General features: G+C 41.9%; 1 protein-coding gene across 8 annotated transcripts in view; it reads left to right on the top strand.

Moving 5' to 3' along the window:
• The window catches only part of LOC125465563 (serine/threonine-protein kinase Nek6-like), a 269,602-nt gene that overhangs the window by 183,984 nt on the left and 61,012 nt on the right, over positions 1-24,606 (top strand). For all 8 annotated transcript variants that reach the window (XM_048559236.2, XM_048559234.2, XM_048559235.2 and 5 more), the window contains exons 6-7: positions 2,783-2,891; positions 5,601-5,708. In XM_048559236.2, coding sequence (XP_048415193.1) covers positions 2,783-2,891; positions 5,601-5,708 — 217 coding nt within the window. The remainder of the gene's footprint in view (positions 1-2,782; positions 2,892-5,600; positions 5,709-24,606) is intronic.

Raw genomic sequence — 24,606 nt, forward strand, 5'->3', positions numbered from 1 at the left:
GGTCAGAAATGAAACTGTTTTCAGTTTTAGCTGCTTAATTGAAATTTGTTAATGTAGATTTCCACAAATTTTGAGTCATTATAACACCCTGCATGAAATAATTGTCCTCCAATAAATACGATTTGCTTATCCAGCAGAATTTGCCAGTGACAAACATGGCTAGATTATCAAGTAACAACTGCATGCAACAAACGCTTTGTCAAATTTCCTTCAACAGTGTTGTCTTTTTAATGAATTATTTATGAAGGATTACAGATTGGTACTCCTGGGACATTACTGCATAAACCAAATGAGGAATTAGGTTCTCTTTTAGTTAAATGTCAGCTGATTTAAATAGCTATTCCATTGTGAGTATTGAACCTAGTCCAGCACATGAAAGATAAAGAAAAATAAGGGAAATCGGAATAAGTCCAGTTTGCCATTGAACAAATAATTTTCAATACAAAATAAAATAATATTTATAGAATAGCACAAGTAATTTTTTTTCACTTTAATTATTTACATTTACTTTGGCGCAAGAGCATTTATAAATATTGGATTGATTTATTGTAGCATGGTAAATTATCCACGTAATATGTTCAGATTAAGGAGTTGAGATGATAGTGTGCTTATCAGCTAAGAATGCATTCAAATAAAATGGTTAATGCCTTAATTAAAATAGAGTGGAACTTCATATTTGTTTCCAATACTGCCAATTTGAATCCACTAATAGTTGAAATGTGCATTTTTGATATTGTGATGAAAGCATTTATGATAGGCAGTCCCCCTTCAGTTTATTTTGTCGTTTATGATATTAACTTAGTTAGAGAGTGTTTGGTAAGTGTGCTTAAGTTAGTTTGGGATAATAAAATGTGAGGCTGGATGAACACAGCAGGCCCAGCAGCATCTCAGGAGCACAAAAGCTGACGTTTCGGGCCTACACCCTTCATCAGAGAGGGGGATGGGATGAGGGTTCTGGAATAAATAGGGAAGAGGGGGAGGCGGACCAAAGATGGAGAGAAAAGAAGATAGGTGGAGAGGAGAGTATAGGTGGGGAGGTAGGGAGGGGATAGGTCAGTCCAAGGAAGACGGACAGGTCAAGGAGGTGGGATGAGGTTAGAAGGTAGGAGATGGAGGTGCGGCTTGGGGTGGGAGGAAGGGATGGGTGAGAGGAAGAACAGGTTAGGGAGGCAGAGACAGGTTGGACTGGTTTTGGGATGCAGTGGGTGGAGGGGAAGAGCTGGGCTGGTTGTGTGGTGCAGTGGGGGGAGGGGATGAACTGGGCTGGTTTTGGGATGCGGTGGGGGAAAGGGAAGTTAGTTTGGCACTAGTTAATGTGAGCTGCCTGATAGCTCAGCAATTGAATGCTCTGCACAATATGTTTTCTTCAACCATCAGGATCAGGAACAATACATGGAATCTGTAGCCTTAAATGGGATGGAACTGAAGTTGCTTCAGTTAAGGAGTTGAGATGATAGTGTGCTTATCAGCTAAGAATGCATTCAAATAAAATGGTTAATGCCTTAATTAAAATAGAGTGGAACTTCATATTTGTTTCCAATACTGCCAATTTGAATCCACTAATAGTTGAAATGTGCATTCTGGGCAGCATGGTGGTGCAGTGATTAGCACTGCTGCCTCACAGGATGAGGGACACAGGTTCAATTCCAGAAACTGTCCATGTGGAGTTTGCACATTCTGACCTTATCTGTGTGGAATTCCTCTTGATGTTCTGGTTTCCTACCACAGTCCGAAGATGTGTAGGCTAGGTGGGTTAGCCACGGGAAATGCAGGGTTACGGTAATAAATTAGGGGGCTGGAGCTGGCTGGGATGCTCTTCAGTGAGTTGGTGTGGACTTGATGGGCCGAGTGGCCTGCTTTCACGCTGTAGGGATTCTGTGATTTTCACCTGTGCTGCTAAATGAAGTTGATGGTCAGGAAAATTGAGAAGAAAGATTTCTGTAATATAATAGTTAGCCAGGTGATTGATTTTTGGGATCCTACATTAATTTTGGACAGTCACATTTACAATTACTGGGATAATTCAAACAAACAATACCATATGGAAATAGAACTACATAGATACATTATTTTTTAGTCACAGTACCACGTATAGACACAATACTTTGTAGACATAGTACCATATAGAAAGACAGGACTTTTTTGACACATGACACCATAAAGGTCCATAATTCATTGCTCAATGTTCGTTATTCTATCAAATAATCCTATGGCCTAAATGCATTGTTTAGGTAATCTTTTTCATTACTTGGTTGGGCCACACAAATGCCAGTAACAGTCACATTCAATCGAGTAAATTAGATTTAAGCAATTATGAGGTACATAATTTATTAAAATGGCCAAAAAAAATGTTAATGAGCTTGTTCTGGCATCCGCAAGGTTTTAAAATCCCTTTAAAATAATTAAATAATTTGTTTTGAGAAACGTTTTCTTGGCTGCTTTGAATTTATAAATGAAACCTCACAGATGCTGATTATTTTTAGAGCTGGTTCATTTAATTGATGCAGCCTAATTAATCTCACCTCTGCTAACTAAGGATTTGTGACCAATCCGGAGAACAGATACTAATCAGAATGGTTCACTGAAGTAATTAGAAATCAGCAGAGCACCAAATGTTGGTGGAGGAAGGAATGAGTTAAATGGTAATGCAAGTATAAATAATGCTTTTTGTTATGCAACATTTCAGCAATTGCTGCATGAATGGCACTTGTTCCTGGAGTCATAGTGCCGGAGTCTAAATCTCATTGTTTATTCATGCATCTTTTATTCATTATTTCCACAGTACTTCAAAAAGCAAAAGAGGCTAATCCCAGAAAGAACGATATGGAAATATTTTGTGCAGCTATGCAGTGCAGTTGAACACATGCACTCCCGAAGGGTGATGCACAGAGGTAAAAAAAAGACAAAAAAAGCATTCCTTTCCATCGAAAACTAGAGTTCAGTTTTGTAGGAGCACAGGATAAATTAAGAAAAGCTGTTTGTGACTCTGCTTTATTGATCATGCGGGACGTGTGTGTATGTGTGTCTGTCTGTGTGTATGTGGGGAGTGGGTAGCTGCAGGCTACAGGTCCTCAGGGAATGTCCCATGTTATAGACACTTCTGTTTCCAACCATAATGACTGAAGACACCATGCACATTTGATTAGCTTGGTATCTGGTCACAGAGGGCTTAGTGGGGAAAGTCAGGGCATCATTTAATTCTGGGTTGTTTATTCAGTGATGTACAGTGACTGACTACAGAATCAATGTGCTTCCCCGTTCTACATTGCCTGAATTTAAAGAGGAATTCAAGCCTGATTAAAACTCTCAGGGAACGCTAAGTTTTTTTTTAAACTGTATAAACTATGATCACCCTTTGTGCTTATGTGAGTAACAGTGCAGGTGTCAGTCTTCATCTCACTCAGCTTAGAGAAGCTGGAAGTTGCCAATACAGTCTCCCCCAGGGAAAATCCCCTTTTACGAACACTGTGCAACAAAATTATAAAGGGCTTTGACAGAGATCACATTTACAGTTTTACGCATATCTACTTGTGGTGAATGATTAGATACTCATCAAGTTCCACGAGCCACTAATTACTCTGAAGATTTGGTTCTGTTAAAGGAATTTCCTGCCGTGGGTTACTTTGCTGTGTTTGACGAGCAAGCTGACAATTACATTTAATTTTCAAATCTTTTTAGAAGACTTAGTTGTAAAACCATTACATTACTGAGTAGCCCCTCAGTCTAATTCAGACTGTATTTTAAAAGTGTGAAGCTGGATGAACACAGCAGGCCAAGCAGCATCTCAGGAGCTTTTGTGCTCCTGAGATGCTGCTTGGCCTGCTGTGTTCATCCAGTTTCACACTTTATTATCTTGGATTCTCCAGCATCTGCAGTTCCCATTATCACTGATACAATTTAAACTCACTGCGAAGCCTCTTCCAGGGATGCCTAACCTGAAGAAGTTACCCTCCTCCCTCCGGACCAACCTCAGGGAATCAGCTTTTGTGCTCCTGAGATGCTGCTTGGCCTTCTGTGTTCATCCAGCTTCACACCTTATTATCTTGGATTCTTCAGCATCTGCAGTTCCCATTATCACTGTATTTTAAAAGTAATGGATTTCCCATTAAATGTCTTTCCAGGCTGAACAGCTGACTTATTGATCTTTCAGCAATCCAATGCATGGAAATAGCTTGATGTTAAAAACATCGACAATCATGACTTCAAAATCTCTTCATGTTGTGTTCTTCTGGCCCAATGTTAACTGTGCAACTGCCTGAATTGGTAAGTGCACAGCACAATTTGGGACTCAGCAAATTCAATCAGGAAAGACCCATGTTTGATCTGTGTTCTTGATGAGTTGGTTGAACTGGTGCCAACATCCTGAGCCCTTGGAGGGGAGAGAAATCAGCCATGGTTCCTACTCTTTATTGCTATCCGGTGGCCCCAGTGGAAAATGAAACAAGCTCAACACTTCAGGTATTTTATCCACACAAACATGTCCTAAGATGCAATCCAGAAGCCAGTGCAGGTTCCGATTTGTTTTGAGAGTTCTGCATTCTCAGTTGCCTGACTCCTGCTTAGACCATTGTACTCTGTTTTTGCTCTGGGTTATTATTATGCATAATATTCTTCTGTCAGGATGAAGAAGACTCTCAGTCAGTGACTCATGATGCCCTTTCTGTGTTCAAATCCTGAAATATATCATGACAACAGAAATGCCTGTAAATGGACTTGGAGACCAATTTTCATCCTCTTGAATATTTCTGACATTTTCAGTTGCTTACTAGCAATTTATCGTATTCTACATACCAGGTGGAAGAACAATGAACAATTTAAGAAATGCACTCTTATTTTTAAAAGGGCTACTAGTTTCTCACCTTCAAATTGCACAAGTAGCCTAGAGCAGTTAATGCATAAATTCTGTTCTAACAGTTGGACTGAGGTTTGGCTTTTTTTACACATTAAATGAAAGTGATCATGCTCCAAGCTATGGCTCCATCGCAACAGATTTGTTTACAGAATATCCAGAAGTGGTGCCTTCTCACTTTGAGGAATGGATCTGTGAAACCAACTGACTCAGATGACTGAAAGTGACTGGAAGCAGGGTTATTACATGATTCAGAATGCAATTCAAAACTTGTTAACAGCAATTTAGCAAAATGGGTGAATGATATAGGCCCTGTGAGTCAAAATCCTGGAATTCACTTGTGCGCTGATTGCAGTGGCTCAAGAAGGCAACTCACCACCACCTTCTCAGGGGCAACCAGAGATGGGCAACAAATGCTAGCTCTGCCAACAATGCCCATGTCCTTTGAATGAATATAAAGAAAATGCAATACTGTAGATATTATGTAACTCAGTCTGTTGGTAGTTTTCTTTATACATTACAATCAGAGTCATGGAAATTGCAACCTATTCTGAGCTTGCGACTAGGGGATGAAAATTATATTATTTATGATATTTATGAAGTGATACAAAGTAACTGTCAAAAATAAACCTTTTGATAATATACAGACCGTAAACAAATGTCAGTATAACACAATCACCATGAAGACTTCACGACTTTCTCTTTTAAACCACTCATTCATTATTGATTGACTCTCTGTTTTCATTCTTAGACATCAAGCCAGCAAATGTGTTCATAACTGCAACAGGAGCAGTCAAGCTGGGGGACCTAGGGCTGGGACGATTTTTCAGCTCCAAAACCACAGCAGCACACTCTTTAGGTAAGAAGAAATTGTAGAAAACTGTATCTTTTTTACTTTAATCAAACAATTATTGGTCCCAATGTTTATATACATGAGGGATCTCTGATTGCATTGCTCATGTACATGTCAGAAGATGTGTCGCTTTATGACAGGAGCATTGTATCATATAATGCACAATATATTATTCCACTGTGTATCTTTAAGGCCAGGAGATTTAATCGCTGCTCATTGATCCACACACACTTAGAGGGTGTTTTTTTTCTGGCAAGTGGTGGATGATTTTAAGTCTCTTGTGGGAAGAACTGAAGAGATTGAGCAGAGACTGGAGGCTGATTTTAAATCCTCAATGTCAATAAAAAAGCAATGACTGGCTTTGCCTCTATCTTCCTGACTTCTTCAAGGATAATTTTGTGTCTGTTACAAAAGTGAACTCTCAGCTGTGATACAGTCTGCAGTTTTATCTATTCTGTCAATAATGTGCAAAAGGACTTGTCTGTGTATGTGTGTGTATGTCTCTATATGAGCATCTACATCTGTGTGTGTGTGTCTACCTCTGTTTTGTGTACATCTGCATAGGTGTGTGTATGTACATTTGTTTGTATATCTACATCTGTGTGTATGTACACATGTCTGTGCAGATATGCACGTATGTACATCTCCATTTGTGTATATCTGCATGCATGTGGACACAAATAGGATGAAATGCCAAAAGTTGGGAGAATCCAAAACTTTTTCTGATGAAGGGTCTAGGCCCAAAACATAAGCTTTTGCACTCCTGAGATGCCGCTTGGCCTGCTGTGTTCATCCAGCTCCACACATTGTTATCTTGGATTCTCCAGCATCTGCAGTTCCCATTATCTCCAAAACCTGAGGGCATTCGTTTAAAGTAAGAGGAGAAAAATTTAAAAGGGACCTAAGGGGCAATTTTTTCACAAAGAGGGTAGTGGTGTATGGAATGAACAACCAGAAGGCTGGTAAAATAACAACTTTTAAAAGGTATCTGGATGGATGTATGAATAGGAAGAGTTTAGAAGGATATGGGACTAATGTAAGATATCTGAGATTCTGTGTACAACTCTATGTCTGTGTGTGTGTGTGTGTGTGTGTGTGTGTGCGTGCCTGCGCACACGTAAGAACACCAGCTGACCCTCATGGCATCACAATTGAGAATTAAAGAGCAGGGATGATATTCATGACAAGTAGAGGGAAGGAACTGAGGTTTTAAGCATGATGCTGGGACATGAGGGATGAGGAGTGGAATGGGAGAAATAAGTGACTGGCAAGTAAGAGAAGAGCAGAGAGTGAGTAGTGAATGGAAAGGAGGGGAAGGAAGATTTCCCATTTCCTTTTCCCTTTCACTTTTCCGCTCTGATTCTTCACCATCCACTTCCTTTCACAGTTTCTCCATATTCACCATGCCCCTTTCTCAAAGGCACCCTAGTGCTTCTTTTATTTTCCTTACTACACGACCCTCCGCCTCGCTTTTTAATCTGATGTTCCCAACCAGCCACACGCAAAGCTTTATTTTTGGCAGTTATCTTCCCCTTCTCACAATCAGACCCATGACCAAATGCCAACAGTTTAATGCCCCTGAGATAGTAATGATGGCCATATTTTTCAAAGCACTGCCACTTTGAATCTATTGAGCAACTACAGTAGGCAGCCTGTTTTCTACTGTGGTGTTGGCCTGGATGCAGACTGGTGCATGCAGAACAGCGTTAGGTATGGAGCCTCAGCAAATGCAGTGCATTAATTGGTGCTACAACACTGGGTGAGCACCTCTCACACATGTGCAGCTGCAGTCAGTGACAGCAGGGTTGGTGGTGTCCTGAGGGTGAATTAGAGAAATGGTTCCCTAATTATTTCAAAATAAAAAATGTAAATGTTGCACCATTGGGAGAAATTCAACTACTATGGAATTACATTCAAAAGTCAAGAAAGAACAATGAAATGCTGTTTAAAACTTGAGAACAAATGAAATTTGGAATTATCTGGAACAGTCACTGCAAACAGGAATCACTGTTCTGTTGTAATGATCAAACAGCACGGTGTGAGGGGTGGCTGCTGGCTTGCTGGGTCTGAAATGCTAGGTGTACAGCTGTGCTTTCAGATGGAGCCAGTGTCAGGACCACAGACAAGCCTCTGGCATTGGCAATGACTTCTGCCTCTTCTGTTGCGCGAGTCCGGTCACCAAAGAGCCAGTTGCATATTTATAGGTGGAAGGGAGATTAGATTAGATTAGACTCACTACAGTGTGGAAACAGGCCCTTCGGCCCAACAAGTCCACACAACCCCTTGCAGCGTCCCACCCAGACCCATCCCCCTATAACCCACACACACCCCTGAACTCTATGGGCAATTTAGCATGGCCAATCCACCTAGCCTGCGCATCTTTAGACTGTGGGAGGAAACCGGAGCACCCGGAGGAAATCCATGCAGACACAGGGAGAATGTGCAAACTCCACACAGACAGTTACCTGAGGCTGGAATCGAACCCGGGTCCCTGGCGCTGTGAGGCTGCAGTGCTGACCACTGAGCCACCGTGCCGCCCACTCATACCACATGATGGTATGAGAAAAGTCACTCCAAGCCATGGAGGGCTTGGCACCAGGATTCTCACTCTACAAAACACGTTTACTGCAAATGGGAAGTTTCCACCCATAAATTTTTCATGTATCTGTTGGTGCTTGGAAAGTGGTGAAAGCAATCAGCATTCTTTCACTTTCAATATCAAACCCAGAACTCAGAGAATTGCAGAGATAACACAGTCATGTAGTTGTGTTGTTTAGATGGAGAGAGCTAATGTACCGTCTAAATACCCTATAATTCAGAAGCAACAATTTTTTAGAACCTGACAATTGGCATTCCATTTATTTATTGGTTAAAAGTTACTGGGACCTAAACAATGCAGAGCCACCATCTTAGTGGGAGAACCCGAACATGCTTTAGCAACAGCTATGTGCACATTAATGGAGAGCTTCACCGACTTGTTGGAGTCAGGAGTTACAGTACAATTAAATTAAAAAAGGACTTGTATTTATAGACGTCATCTCAGGGTGATCCTGCAGTCGGGTCAATTAGGTCTATCCCTGCACACAGCAGGATCCCTCAAACAGCCATATGATAATGAACAATTTAAAATTAGATAGCCTGAAACTAATTCTCAGTTGTTGTTGGAATAACACTAAGAAATGGAAGGAATACAGTCTGTGACTTACCTGGAAGAACAAGAAATGGATACTTAAATACATAAAATGGGAATTGTTCTTAAATGGCATTTGTACTAAGTCTCTGGCATTTACCCGTCCAAGCCAACACCACCCTCCCTCCCTCCATCCCCACAAGCATTCTACATAATGTTTTGGAGGCAACAGTAAAAATTAAGTATGAGAAAGTGTAAGTCAGGTTGAATATCGAGGCATCAATATTTTGTTACTGAAGAACTCATGCTAATAAATTGTTGTCGTATAAAGATGATCCAACATGTCCTAGCTCAAATAATGTTTATGGTAGCAACAAATTAGATTTGGTTGTTTTAGTTAGCCCTTCTTAATGTGTCTCAGTCTGAAAACTAAACATAATTTTTAACTGATTTTTAAACTGATTTGCAATTGACTTCATAAATCTTTTTCTCTCAATTTCCCTGAGGTTAATAATCTATCCAATGCTGTAATCCAACTTGCTTTTTAGCTCAAAAATGGTTTGTACCTTTTTATATACTATTAGAAAGAAACATCAGCTCATTCATCTTGTAAAGTTTACACAGGTTATTGCAGAATATTTTGGGGAATTTTCACAGCTAAGATATGGTGGTTTTGAGAAACTGAGGGCGTTAAATCCCCTAAAAATATCATTGATTTAAAATCCTGATATCCCACGAAATTTTGGGTTTGACGCTGGAGCGTTTGGAAGTGAGAGGTCAGTCCATGAAGATGTTGGGTAAGGAATTTAAATACTGTAAAAAAGGCAGTGCATTTATTTCTTGAGCTGTCAGCAACACACCATGATCAATCAGTTGAAAATACAATAGAGAGAGATTGTGCAGTGAAAAGGCCAGGGTGGAGCACCCTAACTCAGGGGTACACACCGCATTACTTCAGAGTGTCTCTTCACTGCTTGACAAGTGATTGACAACTCCTGAGAAATCAATTTACTGGTCTCTCACTTCACTCTTCCTGCATCATGGCAGAAGCTTACACTTCCATCTCTGCTGATGAATATGAGGAGAGCCCAATAACAACAAAGCCAAGGGCAGCACTATGTGCCTGCCCTTCAGCCACAGGACAGAGGGGACGTCCACAAAGATTCAGCTGCAATGCACCAGTGTGTCTGCTGCCTGATTTCCCTCATGCAACAGCTTGTACCTCACCAGATTGTGATACAAGCTCTTCAACTTTACTTAGACCTAAGACAAAGAAGAGATCTGTGACATTGTGGACAATGAGGATTGAGGTAGTGAAAGCCCTCCTGTAGTAAGGATAATCTGGTGGAGAAATGGGCATTTTCCTCTGGGTGGCCATGACGTAAGTTTCAGATAATTTAATTCTCCATTCAATATCTCATTCCTCAACTTTGTTGCCAGCTGGTAAGATTTATTCTATTCCAAAGTCATCTGCATTTTAACTTTTATTTCTGCCTTCTCCTGTTTGCATCTTCCTGTAGATAGAAGCAACCTGAGGAAGTTTCCTACATCAGAGTATTGGGGAAGTGCTTAAGCATTGCTACACCCTACAGAAGCAGGCAGACCGGACAAGTCGTGAGATATTAGCTCAGGCTCACGAATATCTCATGAGTGTGGACAGGAAGGTACAGATTCATCACCATCTCTAGGGTTATTCCTTCCAATCCACTCATTCATCTCCCATTACAGAAACCCCCAGAATGAGCAGTAAACTGGGTTGGAGTGGACATCCTACAAATACCCAATAAGACCATGTGGGCAAAGTGAACCACTAATTAATAACATTTGAAACACTGTTAGATTAATAAATACCTTGAGTTCCATCACTCCTTAGCCCAGAATTAATTTGCAATAGATGATGAGGAGGTGAATGGTGAGAATGCATGGCTGATGCAGACAAACATACAAAAATAGGAGCAGAAATAGACCAGAAGAAGGGTCTAGGCCTGAAACATCAGCCTTCCTGCTCCTCTGATGCTGCTTGGCCTGCTGTGTTCATCCAGCTCCACACCTTGTTATCTCAGATTCTCCAGCATCTGCAGTTCTTACTATCTATATCAGCAGAAATGGACCATTCAGCCCCTCAAACCAATTCTGTCATTCCATAAGATTAGACTGACCTCTCAGTTTCAAATTCTACATTCCCATCTATCCCTGATAACCTTTGGCTCCCTGGTCTAACAAGAATCTATCTACTTCTGGATTAAGAATATTCATTGACTCCATATCCACCACCTTTCGAAACACAGAATTCCAAATTGGCCCATCCTCTGCTAGAAGAAGAAAAGATCTCCTTATCTCTGTTCTAAAAGGGCAACTTTTCATTTTAAAGCAGTGCCCCTTAGTTCTGGACTGACCCACAAGAGGAAACATTCTGTCCACCTCCATCTGTCAAGACCATTCAGGATCTCATACGCTTCAATCAAATCACTCCTCACTCATTTAAACTCCAGTGAGAACAACCAAGCCTGCTCAACCTTTCCGCATAGCACAACCCATTGAGTAAACTTCCTCTGAATCCCCTCCCAATGCATTTACATTCACAGGACATGGGCATCACTGGCTGGGTTGTTAGTTGCTCTTGAGAAGATGATGGTGAGTTGTCTTCTTGATCCACTGCATCCCTTTTCCTTATTTTAAGTATACCCACAATGCTGTTAGGGAGGAAGATCCAAGATTTTGACCTAGCAACAGTGAAGGAATGGTGATATATTTCTAAGCCAGGATGGTAAACTTGGAGGGAACCCTGCAGCAGATGTACCTGTTTCCCTTGTCCTTCTAGATTGAAGGCGTCCTGCATTTGGAAGGTGCTGCCTAATGAGCCTTGGTGAATTTCTGCAGTGCATTTTGAAGATGGCACAGACTACTGCTACCGAACATCAATGGTGGAGGGAGTGAATATTTGTGGTTGTGGTGCTAATCTAGCAGGCAGCTTTGGCCTGATGGTGTCAAGCTTCTTGAGTATTGTTGAAGTTATACTCATCCAGTAGAATTCACTCATATTCATTCCTGACTTGTGACTTGTAAATGTTGGACACACTTTTTGAAGTCAGGAGGTGAATTACTCACCACAGTAGTCCCAGCTTCTGACCTGTTCTTGTAGCCACTGTGTTCATATGACTAATCCAGTTCAGTTTCTGGTCAGTGGTAACCTCCAGGATATTGATAGTGGGGAATTCAGTGATGTTAATGCCATTGAATGTCAAGGAGCTGTGGTTAGATTCTCTCTTCTAGAAGATGGTCATTGCTTGAATAAGGAGACCAAAATTGCACAGTACGTTTGAGGTCTGGCTTCACCAATGCTGTGTACAGCTGAGTCTCAAATTCCTTAACTTTTGTGTTCAATTCCTCTTGTAATAAGGGATAGCATCCCATTGGCCTGTTGATTACATGCCACCCCTGCATTTTAACATTTTGTGACTTGTAGTGTTGAACACCTAAATCTTTTTGCACCTTGGAAATCCGTAGTTACTCTCTGTTGAAGTTAATGAAGTAAATAATATCATTGTACATGGTAACAAGGTGTGGAGCTGGATCAACACAGCAGGCCAAACAGCATCTTAGGAGCAGGAAAGCTGATGTTTTGGGATGAGACGCTTCATCAGAAATGGGGGAGGGGAAGAGGGTTCTGAAATAAATAGGGAGAGAGGGGGAGGCAGATTGAAGATGGATAGAGAGAAGATAGGTGGAGAGGAGACAGGTGAGTTAAAGAGGCGGGGATGGAGCCAGTAAAGGTGAGTGCAGGTGGGGAGGTAGGGAGGAGATAGGTCAGCCCAGAGAGGATGGACAGGTCAAGGGGGCGGGATGAGGTCAGTAGGTAGGAAATGGGGGTGGGAGGAGGGGATAGGTGAGAGGAAGAACAACTTAGGGAGGTGGGGACGAGCTGGGTTGGTTTTGGGATGCGTTGGGGGGAGGGGAGATTTTGAAGCTTGTGAAATCCATTGGGCTGCAGGGTTCCGAAGCGGACTGAGTTGCTGTTCCTGCAACCTTCGGGTGGCACTGTTGTGGCACTGCAGGAGGCCCTGGATGGACATGTCGCCTAAGGAATGGGAGGGGGAGTTGAAATGGTTCACGACTGGGAGGTGCAGTTGTTTAGTGCAAACCAAGTGGAGGTGTTTTGCAAAGCGGTCCCCAAGCCTCTGCTTGGTTTTCCCAATGTAGAGGAAGCCACAACAGGTACAATGGATACAATATACCACATTGGCAGATGTGCAAGTGAACCTTTGCTTGATGTGGAAAGTCTTCTTGGGGCCTGGGATGGGGGTGAGGGTGGGAGGTGTGGGGGCAAGTGTAGCACTTCCTGCAGTTGCAGGGTAAAGTGCCAGGTGTGGTGGGGCTGGAGGGGAGTGTGGAGCGGACAAGGAAGTCACGGAGAGAGTAGTCCCTCCGGAAAGCGTACAAGGCTGGGGAGGGAAAATGTTAATGGTGGTGGTGTCGGATTGCAGATGGTGGAAGTGTCAGAGGATGATGCGTTGCATCCGGAAGTTGGTGGGGTGGTACGTGAGGACGAGGGGGATTCTCTTTTGGTTGTTATTGCTGGGATAGGGTATGGTGTTTGATGGTATAGTTCGCAGTAAAAAAAGTTTCCTTTTGCATTTAGAGTACTGCCTCTTGAACCTTGCCACAAATGTCTTCTTAGCTGCAGCCTCAGCGCAGCTGCCCCTTCAGGCTTGGCTTCACTCTCACTGTTGTGTTCAGAGCTGCAGAGCCCCTTCTTCTCACTGATTCACAAGGATTCGACTTCTCATGGTAACGGCGATCTGGAATTCTGACTGGACATCCTGATTGAATTCACTCACATTCCACAGGAGGGTGATAGCACTATGTGGAACCAAATCTTCTGAGGTACTGTGTCTTCAGATGAGCTATACCGCTATGTACACTGCCTAATGTAGTGAAGGAGTGACTGGCCCATATCCATACTTCTGGCTCAAGTAAGATCAATGCCTTCCTTATCCAGAATATCGCAAAAGGTGCCTGGAAAATGTAAATCCTCAGTCGACCAATTTGTCCGAAGTCCATGTCTTCTAATTTCCTGTTTCTTAATCAGACTTTCCCGTCTGGCTTGAAGACTGAAAGCACCTTGACCCATAGTTTTACCATCTCTGCTGCTTTCTTTTCTATGGCCTTTCTCTCATTATTATACCATGAGAGGTTATGTTGGCCTGAAACAATGTTTTAAAAACCAGTACACCCATTTTTAATCTCCTTGACATTAACACTTTGCTGGGAAGTATTAATCATTGGTGTTGCTCTATAATAGAGTAAGAGCTAATTCTAAGTTGAGATTATTTTCCATCAGTATCTTCACAATCTTTTTGGTGGAGGATGGATGTCTCTTCGCAGCAACTCAGGTGTACAACCACAGAATGGTTACTGTCAGTCTTTCTGCTCAGGTTACCTTTTCAGCACTTGTTTTGCTGGATTATATTTCGACCTCCTTGAAGACAGAATTGTGTGACTTTTGTACACTCATGTCAGATTTCTAAGCAACAGGAATTTGTCTGAGTTTGCCTTGGGTTGTCAGTAAATTTTTGGTTATTACCATAGAATAATATCTTGTTCAACTGGATTGATACTACCCTCAGTATGTTCCTTCAGTTACATGTGCTCTGCCTGGGCCATGGGAGGATACCGTCGATTGAGACTGAATTTTTGTACGTGCAGAGGCATCTGAGATCTCTTTCAATCGCAAAACTGTTAATAAAACCTCATGGTCCATCATCATCTAGAATATCTGCCCCTTCCACTATATTTGCATATCTCTGTCAAAGTTCAAGGTAAAATAGAAGTAACATGAACTGCAGATGCTGGAGTCAGAGCTAACACAGTGTGGAGCTGGAGAAACACAGCAGGCCAGGAAGCATCAGAGGAGCAGGAAAGTTGAAGTTATAGGTCAGGACCCTTCTTCCTGACCTGAAACGTCAACTTTCCTGCTCCTCTGACATTGGCTGTCCTGCTGTGTTATCAAAGTAAATCGGGCAGTTTTCCCATTCTATTAGTTTGCACTTGAATAAGGACTGCTTCAAATGCTGTGGAGGATCTACCTCTAGAGCTACTTAATGTGCTAAAACATCAATGAAAAGTAGCTCCTTTATAATCTTTTTAAAAATCGTTATCTGTTCCTGACACCAACCTTTATTCAAAAGCTCTCCAATGGGTTAATTAAGATTGACTCAGTTATGGGTAAGCTTTCCTACTCACTGCACCATGTATAAGCTGTGCTAGACATCATGTGTGCACTTCAACGCTGCAACCTCATGGATGGCTCATGTCGTTGGATTTATTCTGATGCCTTGTTCTTGTATCATGTGTCCTAGAAATGTAATCACTAATCTAGAAAACTGGCATTTCTCATTGAAATACAAGGCCTGTATACTGTGAACTAGTAAGAACTGCAGATGCTGGAGTCTGATATAACACAGCGTAGAGCTGGAGGAACACAGCAGGCCAGGCAGCATCAGAGGGACAGGAAAGTTGATGTTTTGGGTTGGGACTCTTCTTCAGAAATGGGGAGGGGGAATGGAACTCAGAAATAAATAGAGAATGGATGGAACATGGGAAGGTAGGTGGGATGTGATAGGTGAGTGCAGGTTGGGAGTGGTAGGGATTGGTCATTGGGGTTAGAGGGACAGATAAGTGGGAGAGAAGCCTGTACACTATACTGCCTTTAACATGCCTCTGCCCCTTCGGTTGTCTTCCTTCTTTGTTTTGCATTGCGCTAGGATGTCATTCATAAAGCAATTGGTTCCTGGTTTCCTTTCCAAGATTCCAGACACAGCCATTTTAAAAATCCCTGGTGCAGAGGAGATCCCAAATGGTTGAAGCAAACATGACCAATTGGTTCAGTGGGGCAGCATGGTGGCTCAGTGGTTTGTACTGTTGCCTCACAGTGCCAGGGACCCGGGTTCGATTCCACCCCTTGGTGACTGACTGTGTGGGGTTTGTATGTTTCCCCTTTGCATGGGTTTGCTCTGGGTGCTCCGGTTTCCTCCCACAGTGCAATGATGTGCAGCTTAGATGGATTGGCCATGCTAAATTGCCCATAGTGTCCGCGGATGTTTAGGTCAGGTGGGTTAGACATGGGAAATGCAGGGGTAGGGGAATGGGTCTGGGTGGGATGCTCTTCAGAAGGGCAGTGTGGACTTGTTTGGCCAAATGTCTTGTTTCCACATTGTAGGGATTCTATGATTCTAAATATGGTCAGCAAACATAGCTGTTGGTTCAAGGTTGGCATCCATCTTTGTGAAAAACTGGCCAATCTTTCATGACAACTGAAATGGGATGGATTTCAAGACTAGACAGTGTAAGCACAGGAAGGATTTTCCTGATGACTGGGGGCACAGTTAAAGGTCACAGGGTAGGCCAACTAATCGTGAGATGAGGTGAAATTTGTTCACCAAAGAATGATGAGCCTGTGGAATTCTGCAGGATGGAGCTGAAGACAAAACATTGGATCTTTTTACAAAGCCGTTCTAAAGGCTAAAGGGGTCAAAGGCTATGGATGGAAAGCAGGGACAGGGCACTGAGATGAGTTATCATCCATGATCGTATTTAACAGGGAAGTAGGTTCAAAGAGTTGAATGGCCTATTCCTGTTCCTATTTTCTATGTTTCTAATTAGTGCATCATTTCAAAGTTCTGCAGCCACAACATTTTGTGAGACAATATAAATTCATTAAAAGCATTTCTGTTGATTCTCTTGAATACTGAGATGATTGATTAAGTCTCACCCCTTCTACGTCAAGATTTATTTTAGGACTAAAGTACACATCGAGTGCTTTAATCAATGAACCATATTCCATAATACTTACTTCCTCTCTTTGACTTATCAGACATCATTAGCTACTGGACTTGCAATGTATAAAAGCATGCTGAGTTGGATGTACTGCTCCTTCGTATCTAACCTGAAACTAGAATACAGCATTGAAAATGCCATTTCCGGAGCTCCCACTGCTGATCTCATTGATTCTGTGTTTTTCCTCTCCAGAATATTACCCGTTCTTATGACTGACAAATTCTCCAGAGCTCCTCTTCCCTGCCTTTGGAATCCTTATTTTCTAGCTGTATCCTTTCCTTGAAGTCTTCTGAGGACTTGGCCTGCCTTTTTGGCCCATATCCCTTGGATCCTACTTTAACTTCAAATCCTGGTTTTGGATTTTTTTTTTCTCTGCCATCCTGCATCATCTTGTCGTTTAAGCTGCCTGAACATTGAGATGCCAGTCTGGAGTATCTCTGGCTGTGTATGGGAGTCTGCATGTACATTATCCCAGAGGAAGCTTGCTCCTTATTACTATCAAGGCTCTTCAACTCTTTACATATTTATAACATTCCTTTATTTACCACCATGTATAGTAGGTTATCAAATACCACTCTCCAGTGTATTGCCTGAGACCTCTCTCTTCACATGCTCATTCTACATTAGAATCTACTGTCTCTTGCTGATGTCACATGTCATGTGATCAGTCAAGGCAGCACGATTCAGATGAATTTCATTCTACTATTAGTACAATTCCCTGGATGGAAAAGGAAAGAAATGATCAATTCTCAGTGAAATCAGCTGTCTTTGCTCTTGAGTTGAACCAGCCACTCATGGTGCTGACAATGTTAATAGCATGTTTCAGGCATTAAAAGGTCTTCCAGCAATGACTGGAAAACAAATTTGCTTTATGTAAAATCCTTTGTTGTGTTGAATTTGGGTTTATTAAAACCCATGGTCTTTTTCATAGTTAGTATCTTCATTTCAAATTTCAATTTTTAGGATGTGTCCGCTTTTTCAACCACTGACATGAGTTGATAACTTATGGGCTTGTTTTTCTCCTCCTTCATGGAATAAAGTCCAAATTACAGACCCCCACATGACTTACTGCCAGTAAATATGTTTTCTGCGTTGGGGTCACCAGGTGTGACTGGCTTGGGACTGGAAAGGCTCGGCTGAGAGTCCCCTTGGAGAAACTGCTTCTGTAAATAATATGTTTGTCAGTTGTATAAGACATCCAGCTGGCATACTCCCAGCAAAGCAGCAAAAATAGATTGTCAACCAGACAGCAAAGCAGTCACAAAATGCTGAGTAAACCTGTGATATACAGTATTTGGTTTGTTTCCAATTAAAATAAGACATTCTGCAGTACAGCTGTTTGGAACATGAGATCTTCCCCTGTCTTTTGATATATTATAATTTCAGGTTAGTATATGAGCTGCATGCGTAAGGCTTAGATCCAAGAAAAGAGTTTTCAGATTACTTTCGTACACTTTCTATTTTCAGTAGGTGTTATTTCCCCAATTTTGCAGCTTTATTTATGACCATGCAATTTGGTCTTGTTTTACAATATTCATAATTGTTGTGGTTTGAAACCTGTGGACTGGGGATCTGAAAGCACGATAATCAAGAGAAGTTGTATACAATGATGAGCTCAGGGGTATAGAGATACTGGGAGATGTTCAGAATAAGGGAACACTGAAACATGCTGACATTGCGGCAACACTGAGAACATACAGCTCAGGAACAGGAGTAGGTCATTCAGCAAGTTCATGGCTGTTTTGTTCGTAATCTCAAATCCATATTCACACTCAGCCCTGATAACCTTTTATCCCCATACTTAAGAAGAATTTATCTATTTCTCCCTTAGAAGCATTCAAGAACTCCACTTCAGGAAGAGAGTTCAAAATACTCTTGACTCAATGAGAAAACAAACTTTACCTCATCCCTGTTTTAAATGGCAAGCCCTGATTTTCTTAAGATATTGACCTCTAGTTCATGATTTTCCCTTACGAAGGAATATTGCCTGCTCATTTACCCTGTCAGGATCTCTTATGCTTCAGTCGTTACTTCTTACTCTTCTAAACTCTTTATTCCATCTATCAGTCTGGTAAACCAATGTATTTGCATCTTTTCTTAAATAATGTGATCAATTCTGTGTAGAGTGCTCCAGAATTGTTCTCCCTGATGCCCTGGAGAACTAATTAATCATCTCTATACTTCTGTGTTCAGTTACCCTTGTGCAAAATGATAACATGCTACAAGCTTTCCCTATTACTTGCTGTACGTGCATACTAACCTTTTATGATTCATACATGAGAACACTGAGACCTTTCCTGCACATCAGAGTTCTACAGTCTCTCACCACCGAGGGAATTCTTTTTCATTCTTGCTGATGAAATGGAAAATTTCACATTTGCCACACAATTACCTATGCTCTTAGCTTATATATATCTTCTTGTAGCCTTCATATGTCCTCTTCAAAACTTACTTTCCTCTCTGTGCCATCAGAAAATTTGGCAATTAAAATAACCATCCCTTGTATATATATTGTAAACAGTTGAGGCTCCAGCACCAATCCCTATGACCCACCATTCATTATATCAGCCAATTTGAAAAAGACCCATTTAAGCCAACTGTCTGCTTCTATCCATGCCAATATACTATTCCGACAAGTTTGCTTTTATTTTTTCCTACTTGTTGGAATACATCTATTCCATATATTCTGAAATATTCCCTTAAATATCTACCACCACATCTCCATTGAACCATCCTTTAACCTAATTTGCCAATCCACTTTATCCAACTCTGCTTTCATAGCCTTGTAATTACACTTTAAAAAATAGTCTCGGACCCACTGTCTTTCCCTCAAATGGAATGTAAAATTCAGTCATATTATCGCCACTGCTGCCTACAGGTACTTTCACAATGAAAATTATTACTAGGTCCTTATCTCATTACACAATACCAGGTCAAGAATAGTCTGTTGGGTGGTTTGCTCGAGAACATATTTTTCTAAGAAACTATCCCAAAAAAATCATCTGACCTCTTCAGCCTCCCTTTGCCCATCTGACTTTCCTGGTCCACAAGTATATTAAAAGCTTTTATTTTAAACGCCATATCTTTCTGACAGCTCTCATTGCTTTTTTTTCCCTTTATGCTGCATGCTATCATATGTTTACTGTTAGGGGGCCTCTACACCTCCCTAACCAGTGACCTCTAACCTTTACAATTTCTCATTTCTGCTCAAACTGTTTCCACATATTGGTTTCCTGAAATTAATTCATCCGTCTCCATTGTGCAAATACCGCCATTAACTGACAGAGCCACCCTTCCACCGTTTCCTGTCATTCCTAAGTGTCCAATACCCTTCAAGATTGAGGCCCCTATCCAGATCATCCTGTAGCCTCATTGGCTACAAGTCATACTTATTGACTTCCATTTGCACACCCAGTACATCTTTCTTTTTTCAAATGCAACCTGCATTCAGATTATGGAGCCTTTATTTTTACTCTTACACTTTGTAAATTCTAGCCTTACCTGTTTGTTTGATCATTAGATTTGTACTCTCTCTCCCTTTCTCACTGTTGGTTGATTGTTTCCCCTTTTGCCTTGAGTCTACATCTTCCCAAATTTGACCTGCTACCTCCATTCTTTAGTTTATAATACTCACGACTTCCCAGGTTATGGACTTGACAAGAACATTGACCCCAGCACAGTTTGGATGGAGATTGATACAGATCCCACTTTCCCCAGTCCTGGTTTCAGTGCTCCATGAACAGAAACCCACATTCTCCCACACCGGTTACACACACATGCATACAAAGACCCACAGACAGACAGACACACGATGCCCTTCAGATAAATCTTAATTACCAATGTATTGAACATGCATAACAGGCTGACTTCCTAGTCTCTGTCTGCTTCCAGGCCCCACAGTTGCTTGGAGACTCTACAGTTTTAATGGATTAAGGGAATGATCATTCAGATGTTTTAAGTGAGCCACGTTTTTGGGGAAGGAACACGAATGTCATTGTAACCAAAATCTTAGATGAAAGATTGCATACCACCACCCCCAGTCAAAACCATAACATAGGCTGCAGTGGTTCAAGAATGCATTTCACCATCACTTCCCCAAGGACAGCACATGTTGGCCCAGCCCACATCACATGAGTGAGTAAAAAAATGAAAACTATGCCTTTGAGGATCTGCATCTTAACGTGAGAGCAGCTAGCTCCTCAAATTTACAATGCAGAACCACCTCCTTTGTCCTACCTATGTCGTAGTTACCTACACAGACCATGACAACTGGATTCTCCTCCTCCTACTCCAAGTTCTTTTCCAACTTGAGCATATATTGCAAGCCCTGACAACAGGCAGCAGTACCTTTGTCTGGATTCATGCTGGTTGGAGCCATACCTGGAACATAGAAAGATGGATGTAGTTGTCGGATGTCAGTTATCTCAGCTCCAGGACATCTCTGCAGGAGTTCCTAAGGGTAATGTCTCAGACCCAACCATCTTCAGTTGCTTCATCAGTTGTGTTTTCTCCCACTAGGAGGTATACACAGTGCAGTGACATGGAGAGGTGTACACGGTGCACTGACATGGGGGGTGTACACAATACACAGGAAAATGTACACAATGCAATGACATGACACGGGAGGTGTACAAATGCAGTGACATGGGGAGGTGTACACAACGCAGTGACATGGGGAGATGTACACAATGCAGCGACAAGGGAAGATGTACATAATGCAGTGACACAGGGAGATGTACATAATGCAGTGACAAGGGAACATGTACATAATGCAGTGACATGTGGAGTCGTACACAATGCAGTGACATGGGGAAGTGTACACAGGGAGGTGTACACAATGCAGTGACACACGGAGGTGTGTACAGAGAGGTGTACACAATGCAGTGACACGGGGAGATGTACACAATGCAGTGACACAGGGAGGTATACACAGGGACATGTATACAAGGAGGTGTATACAATGCAGTGACATGTGGAGATGTACACGGGGAGATGTACACACTGCAGTGACACATGGAGGTGTACACAATGCAGTGACATGGGGAAGTGTACACAGGGAGGTGTACACAATGCAGTGACACACGGAGGTGTGTACAGAGAGGTGTACACAATGCAGCGACACGGGGAGATGTACACAATGCAGTGACACAGGGAGGTATACACAGGGACATGTATACAAGGAGGTGTATACAATGCAGTGACATGTGGAGATGTACACGGGGAGATGTACACAATGCAGTGACACGGGGAGATGTACACAATGCAGTGACACATGGAGGTGTACACAATGCAGTGACATGGGGAAGTGTACACAGGGAGGTGTACACACGGAGGTGTATATGGAGAGGTGTACACAATGCAGCGACACACGGAGGTGTGTACAGAGAGGTGTACACAATGCAGCGACACGGGGAGATGTACACAATGCAGTGACACAGGGAGGTATACACAGGGACATGTATACAAGGAGGTGTATACAATGCAGTGACATGTGGAGATGTACACGGGGAGATGTACACAATGCAGTGACACGGGGAGATGTACACAATGCAGTGACACATGGAGGTGTACACAATGCAGTGACATGGGGAAGTGTACACAGGGAGGTGTACACAATGCAGTGACACACGGAGGTGTATATGGAGAGGTGTACACAATGCAGCGACATGGGGAGATGTACACAGGGAGTTGAACATGAGGCAGCAACATGATGAGAAGTGTGGCTGTGTAGCCCCTCCACATTTAACTTCGATTTCCAGGAAAAGTGGCCAGGCTCAGAGTGCTCCTGGGAAACCAGCCTCCTGGTCAATAGAGAGAATGTAAATGGCTACCTATCTCACTACCGAACCCTATTTGAGACTGATCGTCTTATCGAACGGAGAGTGTTAGAGACACACATACAGAGAAACTGGGACGCACACACACATTATAACATAGAGAGACCAGGCAGCACAGTGACCCATTGTAATACTGAAACTCTCAGAGAGTAAGGAGCCTAGCTGTGTATAATCTGTGACCACATTGTAGCGTACATCCTGCTGGATTGTGGCCTGATGTGGAGATGAAAGGATCAGAATCAGTCTTTGTTGCCCCTGAAAAATCAGGACAGATATGTGCAATCCCAAGACCCAAGGGAGGCATGCGCCTTGTGCCAATGAGCCAGCGTGCCTATGTGTCAAAGCCATTATTGGAGTCCAACCTCTGACCTGCTAGCTGTCAATTCCTGGTGTGAGAGTGAACCCAGATGCATTTCTACCCAAATGAGGAGCAAATCGGGCTCAGCAGTGTGGTTTCTCTGTTTGAACAGGCTGACGCTAGCTATTGTTTAAACTTCATTATGAAGAATGAGTGTTCATGTGCTAGATTGCTGATACTTGTCAAACTGTGCTCCAGTGAAGTCAGCACCTGTAGATGAGGTGTAATAAAGTAGCAATGCAAACAGTATGAGCACATATGTCAAAATAACCAAGATCATTTTATAAATTGTTCAGCTAGCTTATTATCATCCTCAAATCTCAAAAAAACAGAAGCTAATCAATCCCAGAAATAAGGATTTATTGATATTTTGATTGCTGATATGTGTGGTAAATTGGAGTAATGAGACCTTGGGCTGTACCTGGGATTAGACAGCAGTAATTAAATGAAACACTTCATTACCTGGAAGCCAAGACCACTGCAGCTCTGTAGATCACATGTTGTAAAGCACACTTACTTGTAAAAGAACGACCACATAACAAGCTGAATCCTTTATTGGCTTCATTTGTTGTCATGATCAGGATTAGTTCAAATGAACAATAATGCCAGATCATCACCTTATCATGTGAAACCCAATACTTGAACAAACAGGTAACACATTCCTCCTCTGTCACCATCCTTTTGTTCTTTGAATTAACTATTTTTTGAATAACTCAGAAGAGGTTAGCTGAAATAAATCCAAGAATGAGGGTGAATTAGACTCAGCAATGTTTAAACGAGAAAAGTAGGCATGTAAGATTAAAGAATGGTTAACCAATTAAAGATTGATGTCTTCTTAAGTGCCTGGTATCATTTTGTATATCAGAATAATTACTACACATTGTTAATTGGCTTATAAGCATTCAGCCACTGAGCTCATTCAGTGGTCTACTTAATGGAAAGTGCTGCTAAAATAGTTTCTTACTTGATTATTTTTCATTTAAATTTGAAATTGCATTACTGGATTAACCCTAAGGAGGTTTAATGATTTTGAAACCTTCCTCCATTGGCTACCCACAGTCACTTCTTTTCTGCTTTCCACTTGCTTTTCAATGAAATCTATTCTCTGATGAAGGGTCTAGGCCTGAAACGTCAGCTTTTGTGCTCCTGAGATGCTGCTTGGCCTGCTGTGTTCATCCAGCTTCACACTTTATTATCCTTAAATTCTCCTGTTAGTTTTCAGCATATCTGACCTCTCATCAAAAAGCATTTAATGCCTAGTTGTCCAGTATAGTGCAATTCAATGGGTAAAATGGTGAACTTCTTTGGGAGGCATCCAAAGGGTTGTTAGATAAATTTGAATGTAGTTGTGGTTCAGGTTCCTCTGTCTGTGATCACTCAGCAATACTGGATATACAGACCACGCAGCTCCAGTCTGTGTTGGTGAATGTTACGGCTGGTGTCTGTTGTGGCCCAGTGAGGACATAACTTTAACAAATGTAAATTGTGAGCCTTTAAAATCAGGCTTGGCCAACCTCTCTGCATAGGCCAACGTGTCAGTTTTTCACTCACTTGAAGGGCTTGTGAGCAAATATTAGAAAGCTAATGTTTGCCACAACAGAAAATTTGCATGTCAAATGATACAATTCCAAGGAACAAACTGATCATTAAGTGCCAAGCAGTGTAGAAAACTAGTCAAACTTTTCGCTGATAATAAAATGTGAGGCTGGATGAACACAGCAGGCCCAGCAGCATCTCAGGAGC

Source organism: Stegostoma tigrinum, chromosome 29 (genome assembly GCF_030684315.1).
Source record: "Stegostoma tigrinum isolate sSteTig4 chromosome 29, sSteTig4.hap1, whole genome shotgun sequence".
Taxonomy (NCBI): domain Eukaryota; kingdom Metazoa; phylum Chordata; class Chondrichthyes; order Orectolobiformes; family Stegostomatidae; genus Stegostoma; species Stegostoma tigrinum.